The sequence below is a fragment of the Phalaenopsis equestris genome, unplaced genomic scaffold, assembly GCF_001263595.1.
Source record: "Phalaenopsis equestris unplaced genomic scaffold, ASM126359v1 Scaffold000301, whole genome shotgun sequence".
NCBI lineage: Eukaryota > Viridiplantae > Streptophyta > Magnoliopsida > Asparagales > Orchidaceae > Phalaenopsis > Phalaenopsis equestris.
Window position 1 is genome coordinate 1,882,898 of NW_018164743.1, and position 16,927 is coordinate 1,899,824.

The window sequence follows — 16,927 nt, forward strand, 5'->3', positions numbered from 1 at the left end:
GCTCGTTAACTTATCGAACAAAATTAACGAGCCGAACACAACGAAATTAACGAGCCGAACACGAGCTGTTCGCTCAGTAAAAGAGAAATTACAAAAAAACATGCAAAATATCATCCGCCTTGTTGTTTTAAGCAGGGACAACCACCAAACAGCTCAAATATGCTGTCCAGCAGCAAAATTTATCGCTTATCCTTCTTCCAAATATCATCTACTGCCCCTATCCTCTTTCTCGAACCATTCCACAACTACCTCCCCATATAACCCACTTCCTAAACAACTTCTAGGAACCCAAGAACAGTATCAATTTATAATGGAATTTCCCATGCTTAAAATAATTTTAAAAGGTCTAAGTTATTTTTAATCAGATTCAACTTTGAGTTTAGCAAATGAAGCAAGGCTTAACATTCAAAGAATGCTTAATCAAAGCATCTTTGAAATCACTAGTCCATTTATTAAATCTATGCACATCATGATCGTCGTTAATTTCAATATCATTCCCCTCATTAATATGCAAATTCCTACTAAGATATTCATTAACATAAGGGCTATTAATTTCATGAAATTTAAAACATGTTTTTGATAAAAATTTTATATCAACATGCAGTAGTAACAAGCTTTCTTTGTGCCTTTATATACATTGATTTCACTACCAATAGATGTAGTGGTTTGCAGCAAATTGCATTTATTTTTTTATAAATAAAATGTACTTCCAGCATATGTAGTAACTCTTTTAAACAAAATATTTTAGAATTTGTTCAAAGTCTAACAAAAGTTGGAAATGTATGCAAAGTGATGGAGCGTGATGTGTTCTCTCTCTCTTAATATTAGATCTCAAACAACGTTTAAGCCAAGTAGTTCTAGGATCCTCAATGATCTCACAACGCAACAAAAATTCTTCAAATTTCTTCGTATACTTTAAGTCATAAGTTTTGTCCCTTATTCTGAAGAATTAAATTGATAAAGCGATTGTTCAAAATGTTAAAAAAAAATATTTTTTTTAACAACCTATTCGTTTCAACTTGTGCAGTTGTAAGTTCTTTACCCAATCACTCCCTTTATTTCTTCACAGGATCAATACGTTTTAGCTCACTTGAAGAATTTCAATTTTGCAAATCTCATTTCTATCGCTCTCTCTCTCTCTATATATATATATATACAACCACTAAACCAACAAAAAAAACTTTTTTATTTATTTTTCCATCAAAAGTAAACAATTATATTTTAATCTGTTTAATTAAAGTATCATATAAATCAAAATAATCTTCATGAACTTCAGTATCATATACCCTATAATGTATGTTTTAATTGTTCCTCCAATGATGAGTTTCTTAACTCCCAACCATACAGTCAAGTGAATTGATTCAGCATTATCATTACTGTCAACTTCTGATTCATGCGCATGAAATTGATTGGTTTTCAAACTTTTAACTCACTACTTAGATGATATTTGACAATAATTGGAGGGTTTGTTAAGTGTTTCATAACACTTAACATAATATTTATACAATCCTAGAAGAGCTTGGAATATGAAACAAACAAAATTAGGGAATAATAATCGCAAAATAATTGTAATAGTCCATGAAATAACAAATAGAACACATACGATTCAAAAGGTAAGCCCTAACACCTACAATTCGATAAGTAGGCAATCTCTCCAAAACCCTAATACTAAGACTCAAGACAAAAATCTCATAGCATACCTAACCCTAAGTGTAATAAGTCCTATTTATACTAAGCAATAATAACTAATGAAAGACTAAATTGCCCGTAGGCGACAGTCTAACATCACCCCCTTCCCACAAAGGCAATTTGTCCTCAATGTGGAAGAAAAAAAACTATTGATGGATCAATATGTGTGGCTCCCACTCATAAACTGACTTGTGATTGCTCTCGCCGTCAGAAATTGACTAAAATAAGTAATGAGTAGTTGAAACTGAGGACTGGACCTAATCCAACGTCTGAAGCATTCTTCTCTGAAATGAAAGGTTGGCTAAAGTCTGATAATGTCGGCACAGTTACACTCGTTATGGCCTTATTTAACTTCTTAAAGTTTGGGTGACCGCTTTCCCACACTAGAAGTTATCCTTCTTTAGTTTTTCCATCAACGACCACACAATCAAATTACAAACCTTCACGAACTTCCAGCAGTATCTCGTAAGTCCCAGAAATCTTCTCAACCCCTACAAGATCCTAGGTAGTGGCCACTCCAACATAGCCAGTACTTCCATGTATTTGCTGACATCAAGATCTTACGCAAACTAAGGTTACCAAGAAACACCGCCGTCTTATCTCCCTCCTGAAACTACATGATCAAGAGTTTTCAATTCATCTTAGTCTCCCCTAAGAATTGCAACAACCATTTCATACTCATATCACGTCAGTGCTCCCTAAATCCAAGAGAAGAAAATCATCCATCACCTGAATACTCTGCAATGTCAAAATCAGTCATTTGCAAACTCATCTGCTCTTCTCAACCTATCTCGTTCCCATCATGACTCCAAAACTTCCCGTGCCAACTCTTCTCAAGCCCCAATTGTTTCACTACTTGAGTAGACCTAAAGTTGTGGGCATCCACACTATCTACCAACACACTATGTCCCGCTCTCTGCTCTGTTCCCGAAGTTTCATAATGTGATCTGATGTTAATCCCACAACCAACTTTAATGTGCCTTCCGCCACATCTAAGTGAGAGTATTCCTTTTTCCACCACCACAACTTTTCTATTTTTTCATTCTCTACATTCTCATCACACACTGTGAGAACTTGTAATGTTTAATCCTTATAACGGTATCCTGAGGCAAACTTCTCTTTACACTGAAAACATAACTCATTTGCTCATTTCTCCTTGTAATGTCTAATCCTTATAACGGTATCCTGGGGCAAACTTCTTTTTACACTGAAAACATAACTCATTTGCTCATTTCTCCTGAATCTCTTTCTTTGTAAGTCAGTTGAGTGTCACCCCCAATCATGACCCATTATTCCTGTCTCATGGAGCCTCCCTCTGGACTTCGGTTGTTCAAGCTTTTGGTATTGTCGCAATTATAACAGTTCAGTATGATACTCCACCTGTGTTGCTCTTATTAGCAAGTTCCATTACATTTTTGTATTCAACCAGTTGCGCTAATTCTATAATTTTTCCCAATCCTCGCAGTCTCAACAGACTGTTTGAATCTCTAGCTTCAACCATTTCATGAAGTTTGATTCTAACACTTCTTCTAATGTTCCTCTCAAACGGTCGGATAATATCTCAAATTTCTCAACAGACAAATTTCTCTCATGACTCCAAAACTCCTTCCTGGATCAATGTAAAAAACTGTTTGTGTAAATTCCCTTCCCGTATGGATCTGATATGCTCCAACAATCGGTCCTTAAATTATTCTCATGTTCTGATTGTTTTACGTTGTTTTCTCCATTAAAATCATGTTAGAGCCTTCCCTTTCAAACATAGGGTCATCGCGATCAATTTTTCTTCCTCCATCAACTTGTTAACAGCAAAGTATCTCTCCACACGATAAACTCAACTACAGGTATCTTCTCCTTCAAAGATCGTTGTCATAGGCTTCCTTATGCATGAGTGTCCTCCCAAAATTCATTTCACTCATAAAGTGGGGGTTGGGTTCCCTTCCGAGACTCAAAAGGATTTCCCTTCTTCCATAACCATACTCAGTTCGCCCATCCCCAAAGGTTTATGAATCGTCTTCTGTTCAAAAAGCTGCAGTAGCAAAAGACACTAGCACGGGGTTTCTCACCCAACGTGGTTCCCAACTGCGGGCTAAATTCCTTCGAATTGATCTTCCCCAGCCCCAAATCGCACATTTTCCCATTCCGCTTGCTGACGCTTGTTCAGCTGTATGAATGTCACATTATTTCTTCCAAGTGTTGTCGCTCGAGTCCGCTCCTAACAGTGTAGCTCAATTTCATTGTAGGCAGCGATGAGTTTTTGTGAAATTCCACTATTTTCTTCATCATTTCTTCCAAATTCGTGAATCTCCTCTTCATAGACGAGAAACACTCCTAAATTGCCGGTCTGATTTGGCTCACTTCTTCATCTAATTTTTTTCTCCAAATCATTTATCTTTTTAGCTATCATTACTCCCAAAAAGATTTTTGATCATAACGACAGGACTTTGTATACTCATTGGCTTCCCTGCTAGCTCGAATCGCGACTTTATCGAACGATTCGATCACTATACACCATGATCCCCCTGCTAGGTTAAATTGAGATATCTCGTCGTCTATACATCACGACCCATCGTTTGCTCCGCTATGTGAAATCAAGCGGCAACTATATCGTGTGGGTTCTTCATGAAGGCGCGACTTAGACCCCTGCACGTCGTCACGATTACATCCAGAGTTCAAAGACTCTGATACCAATTTGATAGGAACTAAATGAGTTTTCCTCAAAAATTAGGGTTTAGGGACTAAATGAGTTTTCCACAAAAATTAGAACCAAATATTTTATTTCAATAGCACCAAGCAACACAAGTTAAACGCATAAAGGATAAGCACCCGAGAGGTAGGCAATCTCTCCCAAACACTAGCTAACACCTACAATTCGAGAAATAGGTGATCTCTCCCAACCCCTAATCCAAAGACTCAAGACAACAATCTCATAGCATACCTGACCCTAAACATAATAAGCCCAATTTATACCAAAGAATAATAACTAATAAAAGACTAAATTGCACTTAAGCGTCAGTCTAACAGATTGTTGGGCTCTATGGAATAATGATGAAGAACAAATTGATATCAATTGACACTTTCACAACATTCACACTTATTTAATTTTAATTATTTAACAATTTGGAAAAATAATTTTGCAGTCAAAATTTCATCCAAGTGATGATCTTTTAATCAATCCAAAAATAATTTAGTCCCATCTCGAATTGATATACTTAAAAGAGCTCAAGTTCTGAAACTGAGTTGAAGAAAAATGTCTAGAATCTAAGGTTTCTAATTCAACTAAATAATACAATAGAAAGTCATGCGAATTAAATGAAGAAATCATGATTTCAAGGACCAAGTAAGATGGGCACTAGTCTTTGTCTGATGCAAACTATAAAATACAAAAGAATCAATCAAATAATAATTAATGAGCGTAAAAATTAAATGTGAAGCAAATGAAATTATAAGAAAATCTTGCAGCTTGATTAGGACTCATATTGCAACTAGAAATTTAGTTGGATTAATATAAACAAAACTAACATACTATTGAATTATAAAGATGAAGAAGAACAATAACAAATATCACCAAATACAAAAATTTCGGCCAATACCAAAATAAGGAGAATACTTCCCTCAAACATAGAAGATTTCCCTTGCGCCCTAACTTTAAGGAATCAATATCCAATTATACGCGATTGGAAAAGGTAGAAATTAGTATCCGACTAAAATTTAAATAAAAATACACATCTCAAGTTTGGTAATTACAAACATTCAATTGTCTAGAAAATTACTCAAACAAGATTATGTTGAAATCTTGTCACAATCAACAACCAACTAGATTCTGAATAAAAGCAAAAGGAAAATGTCCACAAAATTTCTAAAAGAATGCTTGGTGTATACCCTTGAAAAATTGGTAGTATAAACTTAGATAACCCAATAATCAATGAAAAAAAGATCAATTATGTGACCCTTGAAAATAGTGGATCCAAATGAATCATTAAATAACAGAAAACAGCAAAAAGTAGATCACATGAGCAATCAAAACATAGAAACAAGCATAACAGTTGAATCCGTTAAATAGCAAAAATAACAGTTAATATGATGTTGATGTTAATAGGATAAATATAAACTAAAAATCTTTTGGCACAAAAATAAAAGTCGTATCTATTCTTATATGGTTGTGGAAGTGATTCAAGTTTTAAGCTCATAACAAATTTAACTACAACTTTCACATAACACCTCATTTATAATGAGGTTGCAAATTTTTTCTCAGAATTAAACGTGTTTTTGAACTAGAAATCGTCTTCCAATCAAACTCAGGCTTAAGTCTAGCAATGATGCAACATTCAACATTCAAAGAATTCTTAATCAAGTATCATCAAAATCACTAATCTCTTCAATAAATATACTCACAGCAACATAATTAATTCAATAATATCATCAAAATCACTGATCTATTCATTAAATATACGAACATCATTATTAACTCGATATCATTCTCCTCGCATATTTTAGCAGCATTTAGGAAATTAATTAAAAACACTTTTTTTCAGCTACAACTTTTTATTATTCATATAAGTCAAATGAGAATTAAATGAAAATATGATACTCAATAGGACGCAATGGAGAAAAAGGATTCATATAGTCGATCCCACTTAGTGGGATAAAAGCTTGTTGTTGTTGATAAGCCAAATGAGATTTAAAACTAACAGATGCAAATACAGTATAAAGATATGAACAATGACGATGGGAGTTAATAAACCAAAAGAAATTCAACAAACAAAGCCAGAGGACCTCCTTGATAACAAGTACATTAGAAGCTCGTTTCAGATACCATAAGAAGCAGGTATGGTATCCTTATTAAGTTTGAAAGTTCATAAAGATATCCTAAATTAGATGAGAAGGGACTATTCTAATACAATTGGAGAAGCCAAAAGCATGAAGAGTGCATGCACAGTCACTTGAAATTGAGGTGCCTTTATAGCTTAAACGAAATGGACAGGTTATGAAAACTCTCCTTTAGTAAATTCGCCAAAATAAGAAGAAAGGGAAAGAATGAATTGGAGTAGAAGCATTTGGTGTCACCATTACTCATCAAAGAGAGTTTGTTGAGAGATTTCACCACCTATAATTGCAAAGAAGATATAGTGAAAAATCTTAACATGAATTAAAGAGTAGATGTAGGTCTTCTGGGGTGGCCAAACAACTATAGATTGGTTTGTATTGTCTACTTTTAATTTTTGCATTCCATTTTACTACTTTATGAAAATAGAATTAGATTGTATTGTGATCGAATTTTATTAGTTAATTTTACTCATCACAAGATTTCCTTTAGAATGTTTCAAAAATCAATATATTAAAATAACCTTATTCACCCCCTCTTGATTTGTTTCATTGCCTTCAAGTGGCATTAGATGAGTTAGTTCCTTCCCTCTCTCTCCATGAAAAAGTAATAAAATCATTTCCACATCTTCATGACCCGCAAGCATTTAAAAACTATTTAAAATGTTACCATTGAAATGCAAAACATCCATCCCAACCTCTACATCATTAAATTTAAAAAAAAAACATAAACTACAAAATATGATTAGAGTGTTATGGATAGGATTACCGGTTGATTCAACCTATCTAGATAGAAGTTGATAGGATAGAATTCCTTCATATGTAGAATTTCATGTTATTAGTTTTAGGTTTTTTTTCTATTAATTTCTCTTAACTATGCATATAATTTGTTCTTCAAAAACATGTTGAAATAGCTCCAAACCATCCTCATCATGTTGAGGCTCCATGTTTCTGTGTTCCACCACATGAGGGCATGGCTAAAAAGCCTCAACATGTGAAATTTATTTTCTAGGCATGGTATTATCAATTGAAAGTAATCAAGGTCATAAGAAATTTGATCCATCCATTGAGTTTCTCAACATCAACAATTGTATTATAGCCGGCAAGTCAGGTATGTGCCAACCTCAAATGGTAGTCATGTCTCATATGAAAATTCTTCAAATAAACTGCATCTCCATAACCTCTTCATCTTAAGGATTTTTATCCTATGAATTTGTGGTGCATATACCATGGTTTCATGAAAGTGCATATGCCATGGCTCCCGTATGGTTAGGTGGATGCCACGATTCATCACAGTTCCAAATTGTTGTAAGGCTAGAAGCTGATGGAACTTTCCTTAAAAGGTCTTCAATTTATTATCACAGGTCATCCTATCATTCTTCCTAATGGTTCTCAAGCCTTTTAACATTTGTCGGCATTCTCGATGGACTTGCTCGACCTAATTAGAAGAAAAGGTTTTAAAACCTTAAAAAATTTCATGATGTAATAAGAAGTAATTCCATTGAATTTTAAAGGACTAACAAGCATTCCAAAATTATAAAATTTAAAATTAAGATAACTACCAACAGATGATTGAAAGATCCTCCCATGAAGATATTAAGACCCAAGATTGAGTCTTTTTTATAGACTCAATCTTGGGTGGCCATAATGAGTAAGCCCGTGGCTAGTCCACTTTAAAACCTCAGTTGGGCGTGATTTTATATTCTAATGATCCTTGTGATGTAGAGAGAGAATGAAATAGGAAGATGTAGAGGTGCATCACGCTCTACATCTTCTCATTCAATAGAACTATTTAATGTATGGTTTTAGAAAAAAAAATAATAACAAACAAACTTCCTCAACTTGATCCATAATTATTATGTTGAATCTTAATATATTCAAAGATGAAAATAAACTTAACAAGAATCCTTTTTCCTACATAATAAAAAATGATATAAATTTTTATTCTTCCATTTGATCATATACCCACAAACACTAAAAAGATCATCATAACAAGTAGATAAAGGGTAGGCAATGTTGTCAATATATGATATAAAAATTCCAGTTCTTGGAGAAGATAAAAGGTAGAAGTGTAAGCGAGCCGAGTCAGCTCGCGTGCTCGCTCGACTCATTAATGAGTTCGCAAGTCAAGTTACCAAGCCATGAGCTCGAATTCAAGCTTATCTAGGCTCGGCTCGTCGGCTCGTCGGCCCGCAAGCCAGCTTAACTAGTTTATCGATGGTCAAACACGCCTTCTCCGACAAGCTAGCTGTCATGACACTTTCCCTTCTTCTCCAGTCATCGATGCTTTCTCCGATGATCTCCCATAATAATTTGATTATTGGCTTGAGCTCCAAGATTGTTGTCAGCATTACGAGCTGAGCATGAGATCGAACTTGCATTTTGACAAACAAGTTGAGCTCGAGTTAGGCTTGAATTGAGTTAGCTTGACTCGTTTATACCTTTAATAACAACAAAAGTACAATAATTTATGGTCAAAGAGGTCCTCCTTGCAGCTAGTCAAATTGTGGACTAAAGAGGGTGTGCTAGAAGAGGCTACCATGACCCGATGTAAGTTATGCTAAATGATTGTATGACAATACAAATTAGAATGGGTAGATCAAGCCTAAAGAGGGAGACCAACTTGAGCAGATCCAACCTAACTGGATAAAGGTAGATCATTAAAAAAATAAAAAAATACATGCAAATTGCAAAGAAGCACAACAATTTACATAAAGAGCTACAAAGGAGATGTCATGTTTCACTCTACTCTTTTTGTGTGGCCAACCTTGTCATCAAAATAGTAAGTTTTATTTAATTTTAATAGATGGTTGGCCAACCCTCCTTAAATCAATTTTTGATTAAGGTTATGAAAAAAAAATGGATATGTAGAGAAAAAGTAGAAAAATAAAGATCTCCAGTTAGATATTATCTTATTATCAAGCATGAAATGGTGGGAGGCTTGCAAATTATGCATAAATTAGTTGTAGGTTTAAATCTGAACTTTTAGCTTGTTTTTCTAAATCTAAAATAGATTTTTTTTGTGATTAATTTTTTTCACGACAATTGAATATAATTTCAATTAATCTTTCAATCATTTCTCTTCCCAGCTCTCTTGGTCAACCTCATCATATTCCATCACTAAATAGTGAGGTGGTTGGCTCCCTCTCCATCTCTATACCATAATTATCTCTTAATAAGATCTTTCTCGCTAATTTTTCCTTCAAACTAATAAGTTAAAGAGAATTCGAGTTTTGAGTAAGCTATGGAAAGAAGATAGAAATTTTTAAGAAGAATAAATAAGAAAGACGTTAAAAATAAGATGAAAGCAAGATGAGCAAACATTATCCAAACCCTAGCTTGGTTAAACTTTCGAGAATAACCCCAATATTGGTTGGGGCTTGAAAGGTTCATCGATCCAAGTAGAATGCCTGAAGGCCGCAAATATATATATTTTTACACACATTTATCACTAAAACTACCACTAAGCTATCCCCCATCACCATCTAGGATAGTGGGAAGGATTTCCAAAAACCCTAGCTTAATGCATTATGAAGTAATGTTGAATCAAGAGAAAAGATGAGCAATGGAAATGGAGAGAGCAAGGAATATGTGTGTGTGCGCTTGCGCGCCAATTGTAGGTCAATAAGTTCCATTATATACTGGAAAAGGCCAAACAAATTGGTTCATAATAAACATGTTTTTCCTTTTCTTAAAAAGCACATAAATGTTCAAGCTCGTTAAAAAAAAAACGGGTAACTAATTATATACAAACTTTTCAAATGAGCATATCTAAAGTCCAATTTCCCAAAGGAGAGATGCTGACATAAGGCATGTTAACTTAAACTCAATAATCTAAGTACCACATGAATCCTTCTATTTTTCAATATAGATGTAACATGCACAGCAAATGTTATATGGCAAAATGTCAAAAATGTAGTCTTGTTCCTCGGGCAATTTTATGTGATATTATTTGAAGTGATATTAACGTAACATGCACAGCAAATGTTATATGGCAAAAATGTCAAAAATGTAGTCTTGTTCCTCGGGCAATTTTATGTGATATTATTTGAAGTGATACATTAATATCACTAGTAATTTGTTGCTTAAGAAAAAAATAAATCCATCAACATAATTCATTTTATCGTGCTTTACATTTTCAGAAGTCATAAGAAGAGCAAGACTGAACCCAATGACCATCACTTTATTATTGACAATTGATACAAGAATTATAGTTTCCATGGGACTAGTTTATATAATTATGTAAAGAGAGGATACCCATTTTATCAGGAAAAAAAAATGCTGAGTATATGAGGCAATGAATATTTAATCGTAAGTATCTTCTAATAACGTCATTTAAACATGACATAAAACATTTGCACGCAAGTAACTCTTTGCAGGTTAACTTGAACAATAAAAAAATAATCAAAGCAAAATAGCATATTCTATTCATCTTTTTTTTTTATACAAAGAGAAAAACTGAGAAGTTATTAAAAGAGCCATGATTACTTGCAAAATAAGTAAATTAATGATAAAATTTATTACTTACAATGAAATTATAGAAAATAACAGGATATAACATTTAAAACAGTAAACAGACATCAAATACAAATAACTTACTAGAAAGAGAAGAAAGAACTTATAATTTAATGCTCCAACACAGTTGACAACCCACACACAGTGGTGATCCATCTTCAAAACACATCTTCCACCTGATACCACGAATAAAGTATCAACTCAGAGAAACAAAGACATAGCAAGAGAGTGAGCACGATGAGAAACAATGAATGGATGATTTTGTGTTATTAAAGTTGGAGATCTCACAAACAGAACAGTGATGGCAACGAGGAGGCTTAAATTGGTTACATTTCCGACAAAATCTAATCCTTGGATCTCCAGGGTCCGAAATTATTGCAGATTGGTGCAAAGTCAAAATCGAATTGTTGAAGTCCGTGGCAGCCAATGGGGCACTTTCTCCCACCTCCTCGTCCACAGCAGGTCTCCAATTAGGTGGAACACTACCAGGATCCGTAAGGACAACAGAAAAGTAACTCCATAATAACATTGCCATCTGCAAAGTCAACAGCAACACTCCATTAAAGCAAAAGCAAATGAATTACAATCTGCCCTGAATTTTCATCATAAATTCAGAATCACCAGCTATTCTAAATTGATTTTTAAAAAAAAAAAAAAAGATGTTTATTATACCACCTTAAATTCAGACAATGTCGAAAGTAAAGAATATTAATCGATACTGTTGCAACGAATGCATTGGAAATGCCGTATAGATGAACTTGAAAACCAGAAGTATCGGTCCAGATGAAAAATCGAATAAACGACGGCCACTCCTAAATTAGAATACACTCCCAACATCTAAGGCCCAAATTTTAGCTCGGAAAATGAAATTTATGTCAAAATAAACGGCAATCGGAGAACCCTTTGATTAAACAAGAAACAAGAAACAAGAAACAAGTTAAGGATTCAGGAAACAAATCAGACCAGGCCATGGAAGAGCACAAGAACGACGAAGGCAGTGAGGAAACCGAAGCCTCCCGTTGAAAACAGAGCTGGACCGTAGTTGTTGACCACGACGGCGTAGTAAGTAACACCAACGATGCCAAGAACCATCAGGATCATCACTGAACCAAGACCACGAAGCGCCGTGCAGAACCTAAAAACGTTCCACGCCATCACCGCACCGGATCTATGCATCACGACAGTGCCTGGGAGGAAGATGAACCCTAGTCCAAAGAGGGGAAAGAGGAAGACACCCTCCCTTCCTCCAAAGAGGTGTGGAGGAGGTGGAAGTAGTCCTCTTCTTTGTTTCTTTTTTGAGATTTGGTTTTTGGGAAGAGATGGCTCGGGTTCATTTAGAATTTATATGTACGAGTATATATCCTCAAATAGTTGATTTTTAAAAAATTTAATTTTTATATTTTTATAAAAAATTAAAATAGAAAAAATGTTTTTTGCAAATTAATTATGATGAAAGAAATCTTATGATTATGTTATGAGAGGGAGCTCAAACTTTCTTGTAGCACAAAATCAACCTAAAATTTACATGATTTTTATTCGGATTTGTAGATTTAATTGAGTAAAATGGGATATATTAGGGTTAAATAGATTTGGATCTTATTATACTGAAAAAAAAATGCATAATTCATATAAGAGACGGGTAATAATGGTCTGGTGCAATTTTGATAGTTTTGGACGAGTTAGAATAATGTCGTGTGTTTTAACTCATGTAAATGAGTCGTTTTTGAGAAAAATATACTTCAAATAACACTCAAACTTGACCCATCAACCTGAATTCATAACATTAATCTTTTAATTGCTCTTGGCTGTCATTTGATATCTCTTACTACACTTCTCATTGTAGTAATATTCTTTTGAGGCCTTCAAGAGATTTATCATGTTTTAAGCTGGTTTTTAATGTTTCTTTTTATCGGGATTAAAATCAATTCACCAAATCTTTCAATGTAGGTTGTCCTCCAAATTTATAATAGATGAGGAAAAATAAGAGACGGGATTGTCAACTGTGTTGAATCAAAATATTCAAACAATAGGTTAGAGCCTATTTTTAGAAAATGGAGTTCAAATGACAGTATGAAATTTAAACTAAAGTTTTAATTGTGCTGAAAAAAATGCAAAAATTATATTATGTGTTTGAGCTTTATTGGAGCATCATTTGTATCCCATATATTTGTGGTCCTAATCTTGTTTAAACTATTTTTTAACTAGGATTTCAATTTGTATGTGAAACTAGTTTTGAATCTATGTTTGGATAAGGTTTAAATCAATGTAAATCTCTTTGGATGTAATGTCAAACATTATTAGAATATTTCGGTTGTGATTCTAATATAATGTTGAAATTTTTTTATGTGGAGTAGGCCATAATTTGAGAAATAGTTTTAAATCAGTAAAGAAATCTGATTTAATAATAATTTGATGTCATATTGTATTATTATTTCCATTAGAGGAATTAATATGGTGGACTATGCTAAAAAAATTAATACATTGCAATAACTTCAAACTAAATTATTTTTTTTCTCTCTTTGTGGATTATTAATGCCAAGTTAATTTAGTTATTTCTCATCTATGAACTTGCAAAAAACCTTTGGCATATTTAAGGGTTATTAATGTAGAACGCCAAACATAAAATTATTATGTTTCCATTGCATGAGTATGGTCAAAGGTTAAGATGAAATAAAAGGTCGTAATAGCCCCCTTCAAAAAATAAAAATTAAGTTCCAAGAGAGATTTATCCAATATAAAAAATTAAATTTCATATTTAAAAAAACAAAATTTTAGTTTGAATATTTTTAATTGTTTAAATTGTAGTTTCAATTTTATTTTAATATTAAATTTATCTTTCATTCTGTTTATTTTTATTTATTTATCCTTGTTTAGTAAGGAGTGTCAACCTGTAGTTTGAATCCAAATTAAATAGGCCTCATTTCCCATCCTCTTTGCTTAAAAATTGAACTCATTTATATAATTATCTTTTCATTAAAAAATATTTTGCATTTGATTATTAAAATTTTCTTAGTAAGATCCTTATGATCGTGTATATAGTGATTGGCCCCATTTAATTGTGTGTCGTGTTTGGCCTCTTTAGAATACCATTTTCAATATCTGCAGTCATTTTAGAAATGTTTTTCCCATCTTTTGCAATATGAAAAAAAAAACTCTAAGCCATTTTGTAAGTGCTCAAATAAATAGGACTTTCTTAACCTAATAAGATTGTCCACCTCTTACTATAATTCAAACTCAATGGATTCCAACCAAAAACTTTAGATTTGACCTTTACACATTCTCCCAACCCTTCTAAACCTCTCCACCCCACAAAAACATTGTTGAACATGTTTTCTAACTATATAGTTCAATATTAGTTAAAACAACAATAGGTATATTTCCAGTATTAGTGTTATCTTTACCAAACTTTCTTGAATTTTTTAAATCCTCTTTAGAAATTCAATGTCACCCCTCCTAACTAACCCCTATAACTTCTAAGAGTTTTCATATACTAAAACCCTCTTCATGCTATATTTATAAAGATAAAATCACGTGTGATAGTTATAAAGATTAATTGATATGTGATATGAACTGATCACACTCTCCTTAAGTACACCTCAAATAAAGTTGTTCTAACTATCCAATGGTATACCACACATCCATATACTCCCTCCATAATAATTAGAAGCTTTATGTCCACACCCGAAAGGTTAAGTTAATAATAATAAATGAAACCATTAACCTCTTACCCTATTTCCTACTAAGGGTACAACCAACTTTATTATTTTCCTTTTCATTTTATGTCATACAAACGAGAATATTGATGCTTAATTCACCTAAAAGGTAAACATCATAAAAATAAAAATAGTAAGTTAACTATCCAAAATATTTTTAAGTAAATTATAGGAAAAATTTTGAGAGCGACTATACAATCAATGACCCATCATTATCTTGATGGCTCTCATCCTCTCCTTCCTCCTAGTCGAACAACAACGTGAAAAACTTCTTTATGTTCGTCCATTCAGGTGAAAACTAATTGAATCTCTGCCTGACAACTGATGCCTAAGGAGACCCCATCTTTGAATTTCACCGCAAGAAGAGCCACCTAAGTCAAATGGGAGGATAACTAGGCAAAAAATTTGTAAGGAGTCTTCATCACTGTCATTCTACCGTTCATGATTAAGTTGTGGTTGAAAACAACTTTGATTATCCGAGCACCTTTTCCATAGCTCTCGTCACCCTCTCCTCAACCTAAACCAATTTATGCTTATTCTTCAGCTGTTCCTGCGCTCTTGATGAAAGATAGTCAACTAGAGATGCTAAGCTTCCCAGACTATTAAATGGTATCTATCAGTCATTCGACAAAGGGTTGGCAAGCTTTGTTCTTGAAGGGCCTCTTAAGAAAAAGGAGACCATGCCATATAAGCTATCATGGAGGGTAGGGAGGCCTCGCAAGGGAGTCAAAAATCAGTTTATTTAGAGGTTTATCAACGCAAACTTACTATATAAGTTCATGCTCACCTTTGCCTTCTCATGTTGTATCAGGATACACTTGAACGGATGTCGCTTATGCTCTTTATGGGACAACACATGATGCAATTCACTCAAATCAAACTTCAGGGCATTCCTCTCTCTGTGATGCTCCTCAACGGGGCTGATCGGCCTGCAGTGTGCTCCAATGATGGCCCTGTCGAGCAGTCCCCTTGAAAAGATCTACTCGAGTCAGTAGAAGCAAGGTGGTTGGCCTCGTCTCTCACAGATAACTTGATGAGCGACATAGTTGTTGACCAAGGGGCGGTTGACACTACTTCTTGCCTCTCTACTGAAGTCGCCTCCCCTTGTTACGGTTGTACTTTGTGCGACTCGCCGTTCTCTCGACATCCTGCTATTGCACACTCAAAGAACAGAAAACTTTAAGATGACACTTAAGTCGTTGACCATACAATGAGGAATAGCTCAATTGTCACAATTCTTTGAAAAGTATCATTTAAATAAAAAATATAATAAATGAGATTCGCACCTCCCAAGCTTTTCTTAGCCAGAACCACCTTTGACACAAGTTGACTTTCTGCTTCGGTAGTTTCAAAACGAACAACCGAGCGGGCCCTCTCTTTATATGTCAGGCAACCCCCACTGGCTCCTTCTCAGCTCAAAGGCATAGCAGGCCTCCCAATATTCATTACTAATCACACAAATAACATCAAGCCGCAACACCTTATTGAGGAGCGTCAAGTGAAGGTACTGTTGGATTGATAACTTCTGCCCCTCAACTTTGTTGACCTCAAAAAATACCCTAGTTGATGCCTTCCTCTTTAATATTGATGGGGATTCCCCATACGAGACCGTTCAAAGTATTACCCATGCACAGAGGAACCCAAATATAAGAGAGATTTTCAGCCATTCACAATATTATCCAGCCCCAATAACTGAAACTTTCAGACGGAAGAAAACTGAACAAGCCTATCTTGATTAACCCAGAACGAAAACAAATGTTTGAAGTTGTTAATGGTCCACAAGATTCCCAATGGATGACAGAAAATGATGAGGTTCATGGTGGTTGCGATTGAGTTAGGTTTGATCTAAGTGGGGTTGACATCATTATTGACAAAGATGAAACATAGATCGGAACAGAGGGAAAGTCGAAGACCAAACCAAATTTGATCTTTGTGGAATAGGAGACCAGCACCATACAAAAAAGTATCGGCCTCACCAGCCACCTAAAGCTTGATGGTTAGATCAAAGATGTTAGACTTGGGTCATCCAATGTTGGTTATTCAGGGAGACTCACCCAAAATCTTGCGAAGAGTATCAATGAGCTATTGAGTAGAGAATAAGAAAGGAGAATGAGAAGACTGAAAGGAAGTAGAAAAAATAGAGGAAGCATGATCTTACAAATCATTCACCTTATATATATATATATATA

General features: G+C 34.2%; 1 protein-coding gene across 1 annotated transcript in view; it reads right to left on the reverse strand.

The window, feature by feature from the left end:
* Nucleotides 1-12,341, reverse strand: part of LOC110025511 (probable protein S-acyltransferase 14) — a 27,924-nt gene extending 15,583 nt beyond the window's left edge. Inside the window, exons 1-3 of the mRNA XM_020726041.1 lie at nt 11,989-12,341; nt 11,314-11,560; nt 11,110-11,201 (exon numbers count right to left, since the gene is read on the reverse strand). Of these exons, the coding sequence (XP_020581700.1) occupies nt 11,110-11,201; nt 11,314-11,560; nt 11,989-12,201 (552 nt within the window). The 5' untranslated portion in view covers nt 12,202-12,341. The remainder of the gene's footprint in view (nt 1-11,109; nt 11,202-11,313; nt 11,561-11,988) is intronic.
* Nucleotides 12,342-16,927: the final 4,586 nt, after the last annotated feature.